At 40.0% G+C, this 22,403-nt stretch overlaps 1 protein-coding gene across 1 annotated transcript in view; it reads right to left on the bottom strand.

Moving 5' to 3' along the window:
- Positions 1-22,403, bottom strand: part of HLCS (holocarboxylase synthetase) — a 106,479-nt gene that overhangs the window by 50,720 nt on the left and 33,356 nt on the right. Inside the window, exon 6 of the mRNA XM_008933641.4 lies at positions 21,974-22,245. Coding sequence (XP_008931889.4) covers positions 21,974-22,245 — 272 coding nt within the window. The remainder of the gene's footprint in view (positions 1-21,973; positions 22,246-22,403) is intronic.

Genomic DNA, 22,403 nt, shown 5'->3' with positions numbered 1-22,403 from the left:
GAACCCCACCAAAAGTTTCAGCTGCACACAGTATTTCATGGAGGTTGTTTTTTTCCCCCCCATCTGCTGTATTTGCTCTGGTGTGACCGGATGTGCAGGCACTGCAAGGCATTTTTTTTTTTTTAAAGACTTCACAGGGGGGAAAAAAAAAAACCTCTTCCATTACTCTGCATTGGGTGGAAAATACTCGCCTCCTCACAAAAGAGATGTTGTAGAATTTATGAAAACAAAAGTGCCAATAAGGTTTTTTTTGCTTTAATACCCGGGGGAGAAACACGATCATCTGCACCAATAAGAAAAAGATGCAGGCACTGGGTGCTCCACTAATTACAGCTGCTTTGGTGGGCAATATCACTGGTGAAACAGATGTTAGGGACCTATTAACAAAAGTTTTTTCAAACATCTGCTTACAATTTTAAGGCAATTGTAAATACAGCACAGAAGGTCAATTGGGCTCATTAAGGTCTATGTGCAAATCTACTGCTGCAGGTTTCTTTTTTAGCCAATACTGACTTTTTTTAACACAGGAAATAGAGTTTAATAGCAACTTGTGTCAATTTTGATTGTGATTTCATACAACAACAAACAACAATCGCATGCCCTGTGCTTCACCAAATAACCCATTTTCCTTCCTCTTTTTCCACCCTACCTACAGCACAGTGCCACAGTTCCAGGAGGGGAGGCACAAGGTAAAGGAAAGGTTGTAAATTGGGCAATTACCGAGAAATGATTGATTTTACTTTTAAACACCAATTATGAATCTTGTTAGGAAATCTTCAGTTGTTGAACCCAAGACAAATGAGTTTTGATTCCAGCGCACGGCTACGACACAAAAATTGTTCTTTTAAGTGTCAGAACAAGAACACAGATGTTCAGAGGGTCTAAAACATTGGAAATCATGGAATAGTTTGGTTGGAAGGGAACTTAAGAGATCATCCAGTTCCAAGCTCCTGCCATGGGCAGGGACACCTTCCACTAGCCCGGATTGCTCCAAGCCCCGTCCAAGCTGGCCTGGGACACTTCCAGGGATCCAGGAGCAACCTGGTCTAGTGGAAAGTTCCCTGCCCACAGCAGGAGCTTGGAACTGGATAATCTTCCAACCCAAACCATTCCATGATTCTGTGACTTTGCATTAAACCACATCTGTAGTAGTTGGACACCGAGCAAAGGGTCCCATCGTGAGTAACAACGTGCAGCTCCAAGGCTTCCTGAACCAATTCAGTTCCATCCCCAACAACCTGTTTTCCACCTGGAACTACACTGGCTATACATGGGAAAAGCTCTTTGTAATACACAAGCCTTAAAGGTTTTATCACATGGAAGACATTCATGGAAAGGAGAAGGACAAATGCTGTGATGTAGGGAAAATCCCAGTATTAAAATCACACTCTTCATCCTCACAATGAAGTTCATCCATTTGATGGCAAATGCTGATCTGTTAAAAATCAGAATTACTTTGCAAAATAAATTATAAGCCATTTAAAAAGACAATTCTATCACTACCTGGTAGAGTTCACTACAGGAAAATTGACAATTTTACAGTGTCTAAAATCTTCTGAATGCTGTGGCTTGAACCAAATGTGAAGAAGATTCTACTGTAAGCAATTTGCTGCACATTTGAAAGCAAACCCAGCTTGGGAAATAAACACTAAACAGCACCTTTTACTATCACTAGTAGTACACAGTTGAAATGACTAAAAATTAGTTATAATATAGACGAAAGTGTAAAATCTGTAAAAAGTTCTTTACATCTGCAACCTTGAATCTGTGTTCATATAGATCTGAAAAAGTCATATGAGTCCTCCTTGTCCAAACAACAGCTAAATCTGAAGGCAAACATCAGAGCTTTCAGAAAACATTCCCATCAATAAAGACTTGTCTTTACTCAGCTTGGCCCAATATTGCCTGCTTTAAAAACTTATCACCCAATCCATCTTCTCTGGGACTTACTAGAAAGGATATTTTCAATGTCTTATGAGATTTTTCCTTCAGCCAGCAATTAAAAGAGTCTAAATGGACTGTGGAATTCTTTATTTCTCGTAAAGGAAGCTGGTAACTTAATTTTGCAGGGCTGAGGAGTCTGAGATCACCCTGGGTAATCTGCAAACTCAGCTTTTTGATTCCTGTGGGTTTTATCTTCAAGTTAAACTCAGCTGAGCAGAATTATATACATTAATTATATACCTGACACTGAGTAAAGCAGTAGAATGAATATTATTCTTTGTTTTTGAAAACCTACAACTCCATTGTGGCAATTCCAGAGGCTCCATTTCACACCAGAAAGGGGACAGATTGGTGACAAAAATTACCCCACCTCCAACCTCCCCCTCTGAATTCAAACCATTTAAAAAATAAGTTTGCATTCACAGCACAAAACTGATTTTATTGGTCTAACCTGCTTTTACTGAACTGAGTGGGGTATTTTTCTTGCCTGAGGAAGTGAGAGAGAAGAGAGGGAAAGGAATAACATTTCATAAGGAAAACAGAACTAGGAGCACCTACACATGGAGACTTAGAAGTAAAACTATCATTACCACTTCCACCCACTTTTAAAATTTCCCATTTCCATACTGATCCAACTCCCCTTATGCAACCTAAATCAGAGAAGGTAAAGTCCTTACATTTTATTAGGAGCTAAATGAAAAATGTGTCCCTTCATTATTCCACTTAAATTCACTGGATATTACTCAGTACCACTTAATTGAAAAAAAAAAAAAAAGGTATATCCTCCCAAATCGAATCCCAGAAATCCCAAAGAAACTGGATGTGGGAAATGCAAGGATCTAACAAGCAAAAAACCAGCACAAAGGTAACGGGGACGATGAAAGGATTTGCTTTAGCTGGGGAGGACATAAAAGATGAAGTTCTACAAAGCCCATTAAGTGTTCACCAGCTCACTGCAAATTACACTAAACACTTGGTTAAGGAATATTTGGCAGATGTCAGCAATGGGGAAGCCAAACATGTTCCTTACATTGAAGGATAATGTAACTACAGAGAGGGTTTGTTTTGGAACGAGCTCTACAGCCCAGAAATAATCTGGCCTCGTCCCCTGGCAGGGCTGGGACTCACCGAGGTAGAAATGAGAGAGAACCATGACTACTTATGTGTCAAACCCACAGTTCTGCCATTTACACACAAAATATCACTCCTGAAACGAGATACTGTACACAAATTTGGATAATAAAACATGAGGTTCTAAAAAAAAAAAGGACCGCGACAGATCTTTAAAAACTCAAATATTTACGTGACCTCTTGTTTTCACAAGTGTTGTATATACAGCCCTGCAGACACACAACTGCTTGCTGAAGTTAAAATCTTCCATCTTTTGGATTTTGCCATCCCACCACTATCTCCTGCAGCTTTGAAACCGCATTCCTGAGTGGGATTTGCAAAGTTCGACCAGCATCTAACCCCAGTGAAATCTGTGGGATCATCTCCTCCTCTCAACCTCCCAACTAGGAAGAAGATTTTTGCAGGAGCCCACACATTCACCCCCCAGTTATGAGAAAGGTTGACTTGGACATTTATACTTATAAATTTATATTTATATAGTTATAAATTTATATAGTTATAATTAATGTTCTGTGAGGTTCCACTTTAGGAAAACTATGCTTCAAGATGAGACAGAAAGAAAGGCATCTGTTCATAATTAAAAAAATATATCCTTGGCATAACTGACCAGGCAGATAAAGAATTTCCTCGTGTTGGCATTTTTGAGTGGGCATCTTTTTATTTTCTCTTCTCTTGCTGTTACGTACGTTTGAAATCCCCAGTTCTTTTGTTTTTTCCCCCCTTCTCTCCTCTCAGCAAGGCATCATTTGCATCAGCACACATTCAAATAGGAAATAAATCGACAGGTTTTAAAATAGAACATTCTCAATAAAGGCATAATAAAGGTTTGCTCTGTTTCAAATTTTTGAAATAAAACGACTGAATTTTTAAATTGTTGAGTTCTCCAGTACTGTCACCCTCACAGCTACCAGGTTTTATGCAGCTTGCTGAGACATGGGATGAAAATGGTATTGACTTATATATTCTTTTTACCATTTTTAAAACAACGTGGCTCTAATCCAAGGAAAAGAAATCATCTCGACAGCTCTGGTCCTCTGATAATTACAGGGTTACAAGAGTGGCAGCTTCTTGAATAAAACTTTACAACATCAGTTATCTGGAACTAATGTAAGGCAAATTTCTACTGTCATATAGAGTGACAGAATGGTTTGGGTTGGAAGGGATCTTAAAGATCATCCAGTCCCACTCCATGCCATGGGCAGGGACACCTCTCACTATTCCAGGTTGCTCCAAGCCCCGTCCAACCTGGCCTTGGACACTTCCAGGGATCCAGGGGCAGCCACAGCTTCTCAGGGAAACCTGTGCTGGGGCCTCCTCACCCTCACAGGGGAGAATTTCATCCTAATATCCAATCTAACCCTACTCTCAGTTTGAACCCATTCCCCCTTGTCCTGTCATTACAGTTCCTGATGAAAAGCTCCTCTCTGGATCCCTTGCAGCCCCTGCAGGTACTGGAAGGTGCTGTGAGGTGTCCACACCACCTTTTCTTCTCCAATATACAAACCTCTGCACCAACTCACAAACATGGGAGATACAAAGGGCAGCTAAAAACTGTGGTGCTTGAACAACCACAGGCATTTGTGGTTGCTGGAGAAAAGGGAAATATCATCAGGCTTTGGTCCACATACACAACATACACAAACAGTCCCTCATTCTCCTGAGCCTATGGAACACAGAGTCCTTCACTCTCACATTAACTCAATGTCTGTTCAAGCTCTGGTTCAAATTTCCCTGGACAAACTCATCTGAGAACAAGACAAGCGAGTTCCTTCCCATCAGCTGAAAATGTAACTCTTGCTGAGTCTGACAGAAACCAAGGGGTGAAAGTCCCCGTAGCTGATCAGCTGGACTCCCAGCCAGGTATCCTGACGTGTTCAGAAGCTCAGGCAAAGACAGAATAGAATCACTAAGGCTGGAAAAGACCTCCAAGATCACTGAATCCAAGCTTTGTCAGTCAAGATGAGCTGTTCAAAAAACTGAACTGAAATGTCAGCCCACGAATCTCCACGGGGAAAAGGTCAGCAAGTGGCCACAACATCTCCCCAGCAGAAACCAGTTTCTCCTGAGAAGCACATCTCATTTAAGATCACGAAACCAGAGTTTTAACTCCTTACCCCAGCTGTTCATTTTGCCTCTAGAAATGTCTGACCTTCTCCTATCCCAGGGCAGCTGAATTTCTCTGGATTAGCTCCTCTCAGACATCATTTCACAAGCGTCAGTTCTACGTATGTACCCACAAAAAAGGCACACTGGCTGTGTCTGACACTTAAAAGAGTTTTCTGTTCGGTTAGCTGAGCTTTCCCAGAGAACCAGACAGGTGGTTTCCTTGGCAATCCACAGATTTTTTCCACTGTGAAGTGCTTCAAAGTGGTGGCCCTCACCTGGGACGTTCCCTCCTAAAAAGGGACGCGCGCTGGTCACGTCACAGCAAATAAGCAGGAGCTGCCACACATCAAACTTTAAACTGTCTCACACATCAACCTTCAGATTGTCTCACACATCAACCTTTAAATTGTCCATCAGGATTGGCACTGCCTGAAAAGGAAACATTGCAACCCTACCAAAACAAACCGCCGAGCCACCCACGTGAGCCGGCCACGGTGCGAGCGGTCACCAAACCACAGCAAGGAAACGTGGCTTCCTCGGAGGAATTCCCTCCCAGGGTCACTGTTTAAGCACTTCATACTTCCACAATTCCATCAGGAGGACTTGGCAGAAGCTGTAACACAAACACAAGGAATGGCAACCCTTCCCAAACTGTGGGCTCCGAAATTGGGGCCTCCAGAGACATCCCTTTCCAACGTGCAGGGATGTGTCCAAGTGGAGCTGAAAGCTGAAAGCACAGTAGCTGCTGACTGTATTCCTAATTCTAGGCAATGCTGCTATTTGGGCACATTTCAGGGGATGTTCTAATAAAGTAGAAACATTTCAGGCACCATTTCACAGTGGAAGATCTGTCACCCTTCCCCTCACCAGAATGTCCACGGTGTTGTCTTGCCTGACTTGACTCACCAGGGATTTAGGGGATAATTTCTGACCAGAATTTTAATGCTGATGAAACCAGACCCACCCACGTCCTACATTTCAAAAAGATACTTGGAATGGCCAAAGACACATACAGGATGCCTCAGGAAAGCTTTATTTATTGCTGCATGCATAAGCAGGCAGAGGGACTGCAGGAGCAGCCCCAGCAGCAGCAGTTTTGTGTGACACGGTGTGGAATTAAATTAGAAACTGTTACCAGAAAACCCACTTCAATTAGGAGGGGAGTGGGTCAAAGGGTGTGATTTGTATTCCTGGCTGAGCTTTCAAGGCTTTCAACACAAATATTCCATTTCTGTCAACAGTGCCATGATCTTTTGGCAGCCACTTAAGGCAACTAATCAAAGTTCCTACGTTACAAATCAAAAATTACCTGCTTTAAATCCTGAATCCACAGTACTGCAGGTCTACAAAGTACAGATCATACTGTGTCCTACCAAGAAAAATTCAATATAACCCAATTTTCACCATCTTCAGCAGAGTTATTCCCTTCACATTCACATAAACTTCTTGTTTCCACAGGGACCGTGTTTGTTACTTACAGAATTCCTCTTCTACATGTGCAGCATCACAACAGAAATACAACTTCAAGATGCTTCCTGACCACTGCATTCAAATGTAAAAGGATGTTCCTCTGCCTTTCCACCTCCATCCTCTCTCTGTGACGTGACACCATTCAAGAAATTACTTTTTTTAACCAGAGACATTTATGCTGGGGCTTATTTTGCAACTTTTATTCAACATCCTATAACATATAACATAAAATCTCCCACAGAGAAAGCAGCTCATCTGACAGAAGAAGCAAAACTCATTTTAGTTCTATTTTAGCTAATTTTGGAAACAAACCCTAACAATTCAAGTCCTCCTAAGCGTTGAAATAAAATGTTATTTTGTAATTTATTGAATTGTGCTCTGTCAATACAACAAGAGAGGGCTCCCACACAACAAAATTTCAGTTTTTGCCTCCCTGGTTGAACTCAGTGATGCACAGAGTCGTGGGAACTAAAGGATGAGGAACAAGGTACATTTCATTATTCTTGGATATGTTAGAATGCAATTTTACTGGAAAGTTGTAATTTGTGTTTGAAAACACACAGCATAAGAGTTGAATGTTAAAAAGGGCTGGGGGTGACCTTTAAAAAGTATTTGAGCTCATTTCCAAGGAAAGGACTAAAGCTGCTCAAATCTCAAACTAAAGAAATCAGATTGCAAACTTTTTTATCAACTTAGTCCTATAAATGTGTGAAAGAGATGCCTTAAAATATTGCAAAACTACTTCAAATATTAAATTTTATCCTATAAAAGACTAGAGGTAGATGCTTCCTTTCAGAACTCTTGACATGCTTAAGTTTTTAAATCTCTCAACTACAAATACATTTCACATATCCAAGTGCACCTGAGCATATCCTAAACCAAAATTCTTCTGCCAGTTGTATCTGTTAAAAATACAACATCTAGAAAATGAAAATAAAAACATTCAAAGGGCTGTTGGTTTTTAGTCTGGAAGTGAATTTATGACGTGGGCAAAAAAATAAGAAATTGCTCCAGAAAAACCCAAGCAGGACTGTTAAATTCCCACATTAGGGAAGGTCAAATTATACTTTCAGTTAAAGCCTGTAGTTTTGATTTGAGTACTTAAAGCCTGCTGAAAACAATTGTACATTGAAGGAAATAAAGCTGGGAAATGGCATAAATATGACAGGCAAATTTAAAGCCCCCCCCTCCTGCACCGAGTTCTACTTTATGAGAATCCTTAAAACCACACAGAGACTCCACAAAAAGTTATGGGGTTCAATATTTGAGTGAAAACACCAGCAAATCAGTCTGGAAGCAGCAGCAGGGATATTGCAGGGAAAACATTATACCAAGGACTTTATGGCCAGTGCTATTTCTGGCCTTAATTTATGAGCCCATTTCCATGCAGAAATGTAGTACCACCTTAAAAAGAGGGTTTTAAATTATGATATGCAGAGAGATGGGGGGAAAAAAGAAGAGGGGAGGGTAAGGCAAGGAAGGTCTAATTTCAGAAGCAAACCAAAAAAAAATTCAAAGCCAAGAAGGACAGGACAAGGGCTGCTGTTTTTAGAGGACCAGATCACTTGTGCCATTTATTTACACAGGCTTTAGAAGACCAAAAAACCATAGTCTGGACTGCTGAATAATCAAAATAATAAAGGATTGTAAAAACAATAATAATAAACACAGTGAAGAGCAAAACAAAACACGAACACACCAGAATTTCTTGCAGGTAGTGGTAGAATTTGGAGCTGATAGAGATGAAGAAGCAGAAGAGAATTCCTTTCCCACTGTACTCACCAGCTGTGGCCTGGCAGAAGAGCAGCAGCACAGAGAAGAGGGGAAATTTAAGGAGGGAAACAGGTTCTAGTCAGTAGAATTTTGACCAAAGACTGCAACAATTATGGATTGGCTGAGTCTGGAGGAGAAAAATCCGTAGCAGAAGCAAAGGAGGTACCCTGAGAATTTCTTGATGCTGCTTGAAACACAAAAGCTTGGTGTGAGCATCTGCCACACAGCTGGGGCTTGAAAACAGCCACAGGTAAAACCAGGGAGGACATAAAACTCCCTCACATTTTCTGAAAGCAAACCCAACTCAGGTCACTGGCAAATAATGCAGACACCACAACCTGCCAGTAACACAAATATCAGTGTATCAAAACCACCCTCCAGAATGTTTTTTTCACACAGAGAAAAACCCCAACCCAACAAACCCCTACATGTAAATGTAAGTAATGCAAGGAAGACCTAAATACCCCCTGAAATACAGTGCAGAAATCCAGGTACAAATGGCACACACACCAGTAATCACCGACTTAGGGAAAACCACATCTAGGGATCAGATTCCTGCCCTTCTTGTAACGAGGTGGGTGTGAGCCCACTGGGAGGGAGAGATGGTTAATGCAGTTTGAAACCTGAAAAGCAGAACGAAGCACCTCAGATTTACCAGGACACATAAAACTGAAAACACAGAGCAGGCAAAGAGTCGTGCCTTGCAGCGTGTTCCCCTGGTGACATTAATATCACAGGATAAAAAAAGACCTTCAGAAACACTGGAGCAACGTGATAAGCTCAAAACAAAACTATCAGTCTGTGATTTTTTTAAAAAAAATTAAAGGATGGTTTGTGATACACAACCTTAATCAAGCTTTTTTAATAATTACGTGGTTGGTGTTTGTACAGACATTTACAACTTGATGGTTTTGGAATTTGGTGTTTAATGGTTGGGTTAAATATAGGAAAAAAACCACCCTGGTTTGCTGAGGAGCAGCTCATTTGTGCCACCCAGCACTGGTGCTGGCTGTGACATCCCCCTGGCTCTGCATCCAGCCAGGATGGCCGAGCATTCCCAGCAGGATGGCCCACAAAGCTGCCTGGCATCTCCTCTGGGAAGTCCACAGCAGGGTGCCTGGAGCACTGCTGTAAAAAAAACCTCCCAATTTTCTCTTCACCCAGCTGAATATGTGAAGTCTGCCATGCCAGCATCCACCAGATACAGAGGACAGATAAAAACACACATAAAAAACTCATCTGGATCATCTCACGGTCCAAGGGAAAATGAGGAAGAAATTAGAGCACAGTTGGACTCTTGGTGTTGGTTTTTTTTTATATTTTAGTCATCTCTGAGTTAATACTTTGTAATTCAAATTTAGCTTAGGCTTTCCTTGTATAGTTACCATCAGTGTTAAAAAAAAAAACCAACCAAACTTTCCCTCTTTCCAAAAAGCTTTTGGTAGATATCAGATAAATGCAGCTGCAAATATAGCCAAGAAATTAAAAGAACCTGGTTCTGGATCCAGTAAATCCAACTTCCATTTCTACATTTCTTTTTTTTTTTTTTTTAACACCACCTAGAGGTATTTTTGTAAAGAACTGAATAAAGTGTGTTTAAAACACAGGGAAAAATTCTGCAGAGGATTTTAATTCAAAAGCTCCACTGCTGGAAAAACCTCCCCGACGTGAGTGAGAGAACAGCTAAATAAAAGGAAAATTTACATCCAAAACTCTTGAAAAATCTAGGGTTACCACACTTTATGAGCCATGTCTAATTTGTATGTGGCACATCTGGTGTAACAGATATGATCTATAAGCAGGCAAATATTGGAAGCCAGAAGCGTTTCCCAGTGTTAAAATAAACACCTCAGCACTTCAAGCTTTTTGCTCAGCAGGTTGTTGGGTTCTTTTTTTTTTCATTCCTCCCTGGGAGGGGAAGCAGGGAAGGAAGGAAGGAAGGTACTTATCTCCTGCTCCTGCTCCACCACTTAGGAATTGTCACTCACTCCCTGGGATTGGGGGTTTCAGCTCCAAGTGGAAAGCATTCCATTCCACTTGGTTCATGCTCGCAGTGTTTCACTGCTTAGCTTGGCAAAACATCAAAATAAGAACATTTTCACCCTCCTTAACCCCTCCTGTTGGCACACCAGCTTGTTAAGCCAAGGCCTCACAGCAAATTACCATTTTCCCTCTAAACCAATATAATTCTGTTGTCATCAACACCCTGTGTTGCAGCTCCAGCCAACTGGAGAATATTCCCTCTTTCCTCACAGGTAAAAGGGCTACAGTTTCCACCCAGTTGTTCCCCAGTTAGTGGTGGAATATAAACCATCAGTGAAGAATTTGATCTGTTCTGATGAGCACTGAGTGCTGGAACCTCCAAATACCACGTCAGACAAAAAACAGGTTCTATCTGGTAGGATCCTGATATTCCAATTATCACTTCCCAAAACTCCAACCGCACATTCTGTGCCCAGACCACGCTGGAATAAAAACCAGAGGAGCCTGGAACAGCAACTCACCTTCAGCAAGGAGCCACTGCTGACCTGCAGACATTCTCCCAGACTGAATTATTGGATAACACATCCAATATGGAACAGCACCTGCTTATTGACTGACCTTCACAAGGAAGGAAACTCTGATTTTACTCCCAGTTTATATGTATCTCCCTTTTCCTCCCATCCTTCTCCCAAAAATCTGTCTGTCTTGCACTAAAAATCTTCACAGTGAAAGGTTTCTCTGTTCCCTTTACTCTCTGGTTTCCACAGAATTCCAGGTTGAGTTTTCTGGGGAGTTAATTAAGATTAAGTTTACAGCTATTCTATAGTTACAGCTATTCTTGCAGATGTCCCAAAAAGACATTTATGTCCATCTCTTCTCATCTCCTCCTATTTCTGCATAAAACACTAAGAAAAAAAAAAACCCATAAATTGATATTTCTGGAACCCACAGCTGAAAAAAAGGGGTTTTTCCTAGTACAAAGCAGGTCAAGAGCTGAGTTTCTAAATGAAACATTATTGATTTCTCCTAATTTTTTTTCTTATAAGCCAGCAACTATCAGAATTATTTTAACAAGAAATTATTTTTTCTTAAAGAAAGATGTAAGTTCTGCGATTTCTAGTTTTAATAATTGGCACTAATTAATTAAACTGTAACAACATTAACTTACACTTGATCCATCTCAACCATGAAAACAAACAAAAAAAAAAAAGGAAATAAAAATTACTGATAGCAGCAAAACACTGGGAATGTGTGTGGGGAAAATACTGTTAATAGAAATTAACATAATATAAGCAGAAATCTTCTTTTTATTGTCCCCAAAAGATAAATATTAATTGGCAAAACTCATCTATAACAGAGATTAAGAAAAGAATAAATTTGCCTGCAAGATTTTAACATGTTTTATGTACCTAAAGCTTTAAGTACTTAGATAAATTACCAGATTAAACTAAGGCCATTTTTATAATATCATTTATAGTGCTGTGAAGGCCACATTTGCTTTTTTAAAGTAATTCCTCCTCTTGCTCCATCAGGAGGTTTCAAAAAACCCCCTCAGGACCACGGGATGCAGCGAAATAACCTCCCACAACATGTCCCCTGAGCAAAAAATCCCAGCTGCTTTTCAAAAACCTCGGCAGAAGGTGATTTATTTCACTTCTCCCTTTTTCAAACAGATGGATAAACTGTGATGGAAAATATTAAACATTCCACGAGTCCTAACCTGCCATGGTCTGCTAACTTTAAATTACTCCCCATCACGTGAATTCTACATGACATCAGCTACCACACAAGATCTGAAATGTGCATAAAAGCAGGTGGCCACCAGCAATTTCTTTTATCTCTGACATCTGGTACCATAATCCATATAAAACACACACGTTATCTTTTGCTAACAACTCACAGAATCAGAGGGTCGTGGAATGGTTTGGGTTGGAAGGGACCTTAAAGATCATCTGAGCTCTGAGGCTTTCCCACTGTCACTTAATTTAGTGAATTATCCACAAAAAGTGCAATGTAGTGCATTTTTAAAAGCATGAAATACAAGCAATTCGTGGGATTCAGATGAAGTGTTCAAAAAATTATTAGGGCTGTAGGAAATATAAAGGGGATGACTAAAAATAAACCAGCAGAGAGGGAATACATCATCTGCAGATTCGGCTGCGACCACAAGCAAAATTATTATTTAGTGTCAGCAAAATAAAGTGCTCCCCTTTCCTCATACTCCCTAATTTTCAACCAAAACAGAAAAATTAGAGTTGGAATCACCATGTGCTTAAGTGGAATCCTTACCAGCCTTTATGACTTCAGAAAAATCAAACCCAAACACTAAATAAATTACCTTTCACAGACAATTTTCCATTTGAACAAGGGTGTCTTGGGCTTCTGATCATTAATTGGTTTGATCAGAACTCTGACAATGTGTAGATTTTTCCCCAATTAATACTGCCATCTCCTTACATCCCACTTATTTTACTTTCATCCTGGAGTATTTGCTAAATAAAGATTTGTTTCCCTTGAATGCCATGTTTTTATTTCCTCTTTCCTCACCTCCTCCTTCCTACTTTTTTTTCCTCCTCCAGTTTTCTCTTCATTATCCCTCTTCATCTTCCTCTGTGGATGGACAGCCTGATGATCCACTTGAACACAAACCAAACCAAAAACATCCAGGGGACAGTTTATAGCTGGATCCCACAACTCCTTAATGCAACATCCATAAAGGCTTTGTGTTTGCAAAGAATCCTTTAAAACACTTCTGGGTCTTGTTTTTTTCTTTTTTTTTTTATATATAAGATCATACCATCAGTAAAAATAGTGTCAGTTCAAGTTTACAAAAAAAAACAAACCCCTTTGGAAGTCCATCCACTTTTAACAGTTGAGCAACAAGAACAATGCCAGCAAATTCTTTGGAGAGCAACAGGAGGTACAGGATTTTATGGCAATCCTGGGGATCACAAACCTGCAGTGGGGGAACCTCACTTTTTTTTTTATACACACCATTCTCCAGGCCATGACATTTCGGGCTAAATGATACGAGGTGTGATAAATGCAAGCCCTAGTTTGAATACAAGCAGATTCTTAAAATATTTTAACTAGGACTATAAGTGAAAATAAATTAGGCCGGTGGGATTTAGGTCAAGAATTCAGATTCGGTGGGATTTTCTTGGTTTACTGCTTAGAGTTAGAAAAGACACAAGCCTGAAAAGTTTTTGGCTCTGGGAACAATCACAGGGAATGGTTCTGAAATTAAATCACTATCTTCTGACTGGCAGCATAAAAACAAACAAAAATCAGTGTATTTATTCTTAAGAACAGGTGCTGTCTAAACTCCCCAAAACCAGACATGCTTTAAGTTTCCTGGTTCCTACTTAGCTTCCATACTGCTGAACATCCAACCTCCTCCTTTTTTTTTTTTTTTTCTAACAAGGGTGAAGAGATGGAGATGTGCAAAATGGAAACTGGAAGCAAACTCTGAGCTTCTAACAAATCTGATTATTCTCTTCTCCCTGTGTAGTCACAACGAGACACTGAAACCTCCAGGGAATCATCCAGACTTTGTGTGACTGCATTTAGTTGTGGTTCAGTGCTCAGATCTTTCACAGAATGGTTTGGGTTGGAAAGGACATTAAAGATCATCCCATCCTACCCCTTGCCATGGGCAGGGACACCTTCCACCAGCTCAGGTTGCTCCAAGCCCTGTCCAACCTGGCCTTGGACACTTCCAGGGATCCAGGGGCAGCCACAGCTTCTCTGGGCAACCTGTGCCAGGGCCTCCCCACCCTCCCAGGGAAGAATTTCTTCCCAATATCCCATCTAACCCTGCCCTCTGGCAGTTTAAGGCCATTCCCCCTTGTCCTGTCACTCCAGATCAGGATCACCAGGGTTGGAAGAGCCCTTCAGGATCATCCAGTGCCACCCTCACCCAGCAGCACCACAATCACCCCTAATCCATGTCCCCAAGGGCCACATCCAGACACCTCTGAAACTTCCAGTGACAGTGACTCCACTTGGACACCAAACCATTATTCTGTTTTATCTGAATGCAACACCTTCAATTTATTCCTTTATCGATCTGATGATCATAACAATTACAACACGAGGGGGTTGGGGGAGAAATGCAGATCCAGGACTTGTCCAAGCCCTGAGTTGCTCAATAAAGTTAATTAGGGACAGGGTGGGTGGGGGAGGTTGTTTTATCTGACCACATTATCAGTGCTGAGGCCCTGGCCCAGGTTGCCCAGAGAAGCTGTGGCTGCCCCTGGATCCCTGGAAGTGTCCCAGGCCAGGCTGGACAGGGCTTGGAGCAACCTGGGCTGGTGGAAGGGGGTGGCATTGGATGATCTTTAAGGTCCTTTCCAATCCAAACCATTCTATGAATATTAACAAACCTAGTTTTTCTATGTTGTACCCTCCCATTTTTAAGGCATGGCTCATGTCCTACACTGATTTATGCCTTTGAGGTTTTTAATTTATTACTATAAGCACATGACTTTATTTAAGGCTATTTTGTGATCTGAGCTCATGTTGGGGACAATAAGGTGATTATGTGATGGACACAAGGATATCTTTCTCAACGAGGTGCAAATATTAATCCCTGAGTCCTTTTGGGCAGTTTAAACTTAAGGCAACACTTCTTTTTACTAAATAAAATTAAAATTCAAAGGCAGAATTGACAGTCATGGAGTCGGCAAACCAACAGCAACAATACACACATAATATGCTGCAATTAATATTTTATATATTAATGCTGCATATATATATTTTATATATATATATGCTGCAATATATTACATATAACAAGATACTATATCCATTATGGCATATTGTATTCTATTACATATATTCCATTATATATTAATGCTGCATATATATTTTATATATTTTATATATTTTATATATTTTATATATATATATATATATATGCTGCAATATATTACATATAACAAGATATTTATATCCATTATGGCATATTGTATTCTATTACAAACATTCCATACTCCAAGTTAATCCTCTTGTTGAAAAAAACCACGATTTGTAACTTCAGCGCTGAATTTTTTCACTTTAATACAAAAAAATCTGTTTTAAAACACGGGCATGAAAACAGCCCCATGTAAAACAAACCAAGTGTTACTGAATCCCTGCCACTTCCATCCTTCAGCTCTTGTGCAGCCTTCCAGGGTTTCCTCTCATATTTAACCAAGGAGGAGAGTTCCAAGGCTCTGTGTGTGTGTGTATTCCTAGGATGACATGGACTCAGGAACTTCCAGCAGCAGGGAAATACAATATACTCCGAGTTCAACATGGGTTAATTGCTCTGCAAAACGAGTACCTCTTTTTTTTTTTTATGACTCAATTCCCTCTGGGAATGCCAAACCTCCCTCTGCACCGACAGAAACCCTGCGAGTGGGGGGCCCTCACTTTCATGGAGAGGAAGAAAATCTACTGATTTTACAGAACAAGAAGAGAAAGAGGGGCACATTTTTGCCTTCAGTGCCATGAAAAATCCCACCCACAAGGTGCGTGACAGGAAAATAGGGACGGGATTGTTCGGAGCCCTCAGGAACTGCTCGCGACAGGTGGGAAGAGAGGCCCGGAAAATCGACTCAAAGGAGACGACAAATCCCAACAGAGAAACCCTTCAGGCAGCACGTCACGAAAAATGGGATGGCAGAGAAGAGGCTGGGAATGGCAAAGGAGCAAAGCAGTGCCAAAAAAACTTCCCCAATTCCTCCCTTCCTACGGGCGGGGAAGGGAACGGACTCTCTGGAATTCCTGCAGGATCTTTTGTTATCGGCTCTCTCCAAAGGCTGGAGGAGGCAAATCACTACCAAGAAGTGAATGGAAGGGGGAAGTGTGAAATATTTTATGTTTAAAACTAAATTAGCAAAAGCTACTGCTGAAATTAATTTGGTTTGATTTGAGGGAAACAAACTCGTTCTGCTACTTGAGCTGATTTTTGGCACCCGAGGAAGGGCCAAAATATCAAATATATAAAAAAAACCTTAAGGAAAAAAAGCATCTAATAGGTGTTCAATGCACTAACTTTCTTCTTTTGAGGATAAAAAGCCTTTCAATCCTATAAATTAAAAAAAAAAATAGGTAGTTTAAAAGTTAGCAACCCCAATGATGTAAAGAATGAAGGAAGATGATCTTATATCAAGGAAAGTAAGATTAAAGAGCAGGTCTACTGCCATCAATATCTAACTTTGGGGTTTTGGTTAGACATTCATCATGCAAAGCATTCCTTCCCACCCTAAAGTTTAACATACAAACAAAATCAAGGGATCTAAACTTTTAAAGGCAATATAAATATTTCGAGGGCTCTCCGCACTCTCTATCCAAAAAGACAAAATATTTTGGGTTATGTGGCTGTAGAAGAGATTAAGTATAAAAGATGTAGAGTGTTCAAATGCAACTGACCCATTGGTCAGCACCTGTTTTTTGAATATTCAGTGCCTATTTCCTGAGAGAAAGGGACCTTTCCATCAAGGAAGAATCCTTCCTGCACACCATGGAATTCTCCAGCTCCCTGACCAGAATTCTTGAGGATGAAGGGTGTAAGGGGTTAATTTATACAAACTGTTAAAGTTAAAACACTCATTTTAGCAGACTATTAATGTATTTGGATGGTCTGACCATGCTAAAATACAAACATTATCAAAGAATCATGGAATGGTTTGGGTTGGAAGGGACCTTAAAGGTCATTTTCCACCCCCTGCCATGGGCAGGGACACCTTCCACTAGCCCAGGTTGCTCCAACCTGGCCTTGGACACTTCCAGGGATCCAGGGGCATCCAAAACTTCTCTGGGCAACCTGTGCCAGGGTCTCCCCACCCTCAGAGCCAGGAATGATTTTAAATTTGTTCTTTAAAAAATAGGGTTTAAACAGAAAGTAAGGGAGATCACCGAGGTGCCCGGAATGACTGAGCACAGGGCCCAGTGTTTACACAGAATTAAAACATCACAAGGATTTGAAAAACAAATTAAAAAATCACCCAGCACATAACAGAGTTTGTCAACCTCAGCTTGTTTGCTTCTGCCTCTGGAGTGCCATTCCAATCTCCTTCAATTAAACCCTATTTTTACTTAACCCAGACCTGCATTAGCAGCATCTGTATTTCAATAAAACAAGAGTTTTAAAATAAAATGAGTCCTAATGTCCACCTGCCAAAATTAGAGCCGTAGTTTAATTTTTCAAAGTCCAACAATATGAAGCCAGAAAAGTAAAAGGGCACTGATGATGTAAAGGATTTTCTTTTTTTTAAACTGTTTGGAAATTGTTTATTCTAAGCTGACATTTTATTTAAATATCCTATTCAGCAATTATGAAAGCAACCTCATTCCACATTTCACTTCCACTAAAATTCACCAGTTTTGTGCCAAACTCTTCCCAACAACAGCACTTTGTCCTTCTTAAATATTGGGGAAAGGGGATCCAAATAGCATTTCATAGAGAATATATCACATGCTGGCTTAATCATGTACAAATCAAATTTTCTGCCAACTAAAATATTGAAACGGGATAGAAGATACAGAATAAAACTGAAATTTATATCTAATGAATTTATTTTTTAAAGAAATGCTCGTGAAGCCATTGCAGCCAATTAGAGCGGGCAGAAAGACTGGAAATAGAAATATTTCTGTATTAATCTCCAGCCTTGTGAGTGGAATGTCTGTGCAATGGGACTCTTGTATCACTTTACCAGACACAGCCTCGAAAACAAGGGTTTCATCCTAAAATCCACAATCCCAGGGGTGCCCTGAGGAAAGGAGACACAGAGAGAGGCAAGATCAACCTGTTCAGGTGGCATCAGGATAAATACCTGGGAAGAAAAGGGCTCTGAAAGTTGCAAAAAGAATTTCCTTACAAAGAAAAAAAAAAAAAGCCAAGGTTCTAATCTTTTTTAATTTAGAAGAACTGTAGTTTGAAAGCGAAAAAGACTTCCTCTCCTTTTTCTCCTGGACTCTTTGTGGAAGAAAAGGAGAGACTTATCTAATGTAGTGGCAAGAGGACTTTTCTTCTTTTTCTTCTTGGACTCTTGTTGAAGGAAAAAGAGAAATTTAATCTAATGTAAATATATTATTTCACTGTAGAAGTGATAGCTAAGTTGTTACCTATATGTACATGTATGCAAACAAACCTTGTATTTTCCCTTTCCCCCAATGCTGAGTAGTTGTGTTTTGTCTGAAAACCCTCCTCACAATGGGGTAAATTGTGGGAAGGGGGCTTGAACTTGGAAATTTAGATTTCTGAGGGTCTCAAACCACCACATCGAGCCTTTAAAATCAGATGACACTGAAACAAATTTTTAATTGACAACGAAGTGGATGCCACTTAATTTTTGGGGTACCTCCAGGTGAATTCCCAGTTTGTTGTTACCTCAGGACACCCAAATCCAGGCCAGGGATAGTACAGTTAATACTCAAACCACCCCGACCTGCCATCTGGAGAGCTAATGAACAATCAAGGGCTCCCAAATTAAACGACAGAATTTTTTCCCTTAGAATCTTTAGGACAACACTGTCAAGTCCAATCTATTCCCTGGGCCTCCAGAATCAATTTTTCAAACTTTATGACAGGTCTAATAGTTCCCACCTGTTTCTCCTGCTTGACTTTTGACTGGCACGTTACCAGCCAGGGTGGAAACGCAGACAAAGACCCCTATTAGGCTCCGGCTGTTTCTCTACTGTGAGGTTGCTCAGCCATAAAATTAGTTCCAGCCCCCTTTTCTCCTTCCCTCTCTTCATATTTTTTTTTTTGGGGGGGAGTGGGCACGAAGGTTTTTGGGGGAGTGGGAAGGGAGGCAGGAGTTTGGCACCCGCTCGGTGGAAGGAAAATCCACCGAATTTTTTTTAATCACGTTTAATGCCGAATTTTTTTATCGTCCACTAAACAATTTCTCAGCTAAATTTATGACAAATCACATTCATTAAGTTCTTGAGGTGTCTCTCTATCATATTTTTAACCCTCAAAACTTGGCAAAATTTGAGAGTCTATCATGCAACATATGATTACATTAAGGCAGTGCTGCAATTTTTGGGAGGGAATTGTGAAGAATCGATGGGTAACTAGTTTTTATTCAAGCAAACAATATCTTTTTTCCCTAGGATACGTTTTCCTTTCACTCAGAACTGCCAGTTAGACACAAGTGTCATGCACACATCCTAACAAATTCAGAGGGGTTCATTTGGAAGCACCTTAAAAACCTGACCACTTTTTGCTTTAATGAAAATTATCTGGAAGTACCTTAAAAACCTGACAACTTTTTTTTCTGAATAAAAATTATCCANTTTGGCACCCGCTTGGTGGAAGGAAAATCCACCCAATATTTTTTATCACGTTTAATGCCGAATTTTTTTATCGTCCACTAAACAATTTCTCAGCTAAATTTATGACAAATCACATTCACTAAGTTCTCTCTATCATATTTTTAACCCTCAAAACTTGGCCAAATTTGAGAGTCTGTCATGCAACATATGATTATATAAAGGAAGTGCTGCAATTTTTTGGGGGGAATTGCGAAGGATCGATGGGTAACTTGAGTTTTTACTCAAGCAAACAATATCTTTTTTTCCAGGAATACATTTTCCTTTCACTCAGAACTGCCAGTTAGACACAAGTGTCATGCACACATCCTAACAAATTCAGAGGGGTTCATTTGGAAGCACCTTAAAAACCTGACCACTTTTTGCTTTAATGAAAATTATCTGGAAGTACCTTAAAAACCTGACAACTTTTTTTTCTGAATAAAAATTATCCAATAGGTCTCTGCATCGATTTCTAGTGAAATGTTATCATCTAAGATATTCGTATTTATGAAATATTTATGAAGTATTATCATCTAAGACTCAAGGGTCTTCACTGACCTGCAAATCACATGGATTCCATTATTCTGTTATTCATGACAACCAAGTATTTACAATAACATCGACCACGATACTTAAGACAAAAACCTTAACTTATTAAAACAAAGGTCTTTCTGTAAGATAAATTTAATATAAATTATTAGTAAATTAATAATTTTAATTCCAATTATAATCTGCCTGGGACCATCTTCCCAGTATAAACTACTTAGAGCCAGGACTTCTGGTTTCCAGCTTTCCTGAAAACCAACTATTCAAGCCTCACCACGATGGGGAAAATCTTGAAGACCTACATCTGTAAGCACTTCGTTATATTTGGAAAACTTAATGCAAAAAAGTAACCTTTAAATACGTGAGAGTAAAGGTTCTGCAGTCACTGAAAAACCAAGACCACTTCTCTTGCTTTCCTTGGTAATTAATTGCACATAAATTGGTCAGATGTGGCCCTATTTAGCTGCTAATATTTAAAACTGCCCTGTCTGTATCTCTCCAAAAGCCACTGCAAAACCAGCTGCAGGATGAAGATGTAGAGGAGGGGAAGGGGATTGGCAAAATTTGACAACAACAATATTTAATGTGTGCCTCTAAAATTGCAGTATTTTAGCACAAATTATCATTTGTAATTTCTGCAAGACTACAAACTAATTTAATTAAATACTCTTATAACACACCCTCCTTCACAGATGTTGTGTGCCTATATTGCAAAATACCTTTATTACTTGCAAGAAGGCATATTCTGTAACTTATATCAGCCTCACAGTTCAGGTTCTCAGGCTGAGAACTAAAGCCATTATTGCTGGTTAACTCATCAGTTAAAATAACAATCAAGGTGATTTAACCAATGATGCTATTAAAGAAAAAAAAAAATCCAACCCAAAATCCCTGGGGTTATTATTTTTCACCAGTAAAATTCATCTGCAATTTCTGCCAATACACTGATACTCCAAAGCAACTGCCAGGAGAAGTTACAGGTAGAAACACTCATGGAATAATCTGTCCTGAAGAGCAACAACTTCCCAAAGACAGGTTTTTCCATCAGACTTCCATGAAAAACACAACAGTGCAGCCTTTGTACACAGCCTCCAGCCTGAGATTTAGTAGCTGTGATTTTCATATCACTTAATCCCATCTAAACTCTAAAGAACAACCTTCTCAAAGGTATCCCACAACTCATTCACAAGGGTCATCTGTGTGATGATGAAAGAACTTCTTCCATATCCCCTAATCCACGTTTTAAAAACCCAAACGAACCACTGAAGTTTTAGTGACATTTTCAGCAAAAGAGAGAAAACAGTAATGCTAAAATTAAGGACAAAATCTCCTTGGTACTACTTTTGTCAAATAGTTAGCTTAGACAATAACTTGTACCAGAAAATAACTTGTACTAGAAAATAACTTGTGCCAGAAAATAACTTGTGCCAGGAAATGCATTTAAACTTCCAAACGTGCTTATTTATCACCTCGAACTTTCCCAGAGATGTTCATGCTTTGCAAGAAGAATAAAGATTAAACTCCACTCCCAAACACAGTCACGCTCAGATCTTCCCACCCTTTATGGTTCAGTATTTTACACATCACAAATCAATATTTTGTGAACCCAAAGGTTTCATTTTGGGTCCAGTTTCTTTCTGAACGTCGCGCGTTACCGTAACTGGGAATCCCTGACGGCAAAGCCAATTTGGGAGGGTCTAGATCTCTCTCTTACCCATCCAGAAGGTTCATTGTGCTGGTGGTAACCTCAGTGAAAAGCAGAATCTTGCCCAGCTTCTTGGTTTGAAGGTTCTGCTGATAGGTCTTCAGGCTGAAATGTTCCGAGGAGAAACTTCCCATCTCCGTGACCACCGGCATGAGGGACGGAGTCACCTCCGCTTCGGAGCCACAGGACGACACGAATTTAAGGGACACCTTGCTGGATGCCCTTAATCCTTCAGCATCTACATTCCCCTCCAGCCACTTGAGGAAAGCAAGGTGGATTTCCTGCGGGGGAGGGAAATAAAGTGAGAAATACGGATTTCCCCCCACGTGGAGACGTAGAAACATTTTTCCGAGAACGTTTTTATTCAAGTAATCGTTTCCTACTTCCAAACAGGAAAATTGACCCCATTTCAGCTTCAAAGATCAAGTTCTGCTGCTTG

This window comes from Manacus vitellinus, unplaced genomic scaffold (genome assembly GCF_001715985.3).
Source record: "Manacus vitellinus isolate BGI_N305 unplaced genomic scaffold, ASM171598v3 scaffold_86_pilon, whole genome shotgun sequence".
Taxonomy (NCBI): domain Eukaryota; kingdom Metazoa; phylum Chordata; class Aves; order Passeriformes; family Pipridae; genus Manacus; species Manacus vitellinus.
Note: the sequence above shows the minus strand (reverse complement) of the source record. Positions and strands in the feature narration are given on the sequence as shown.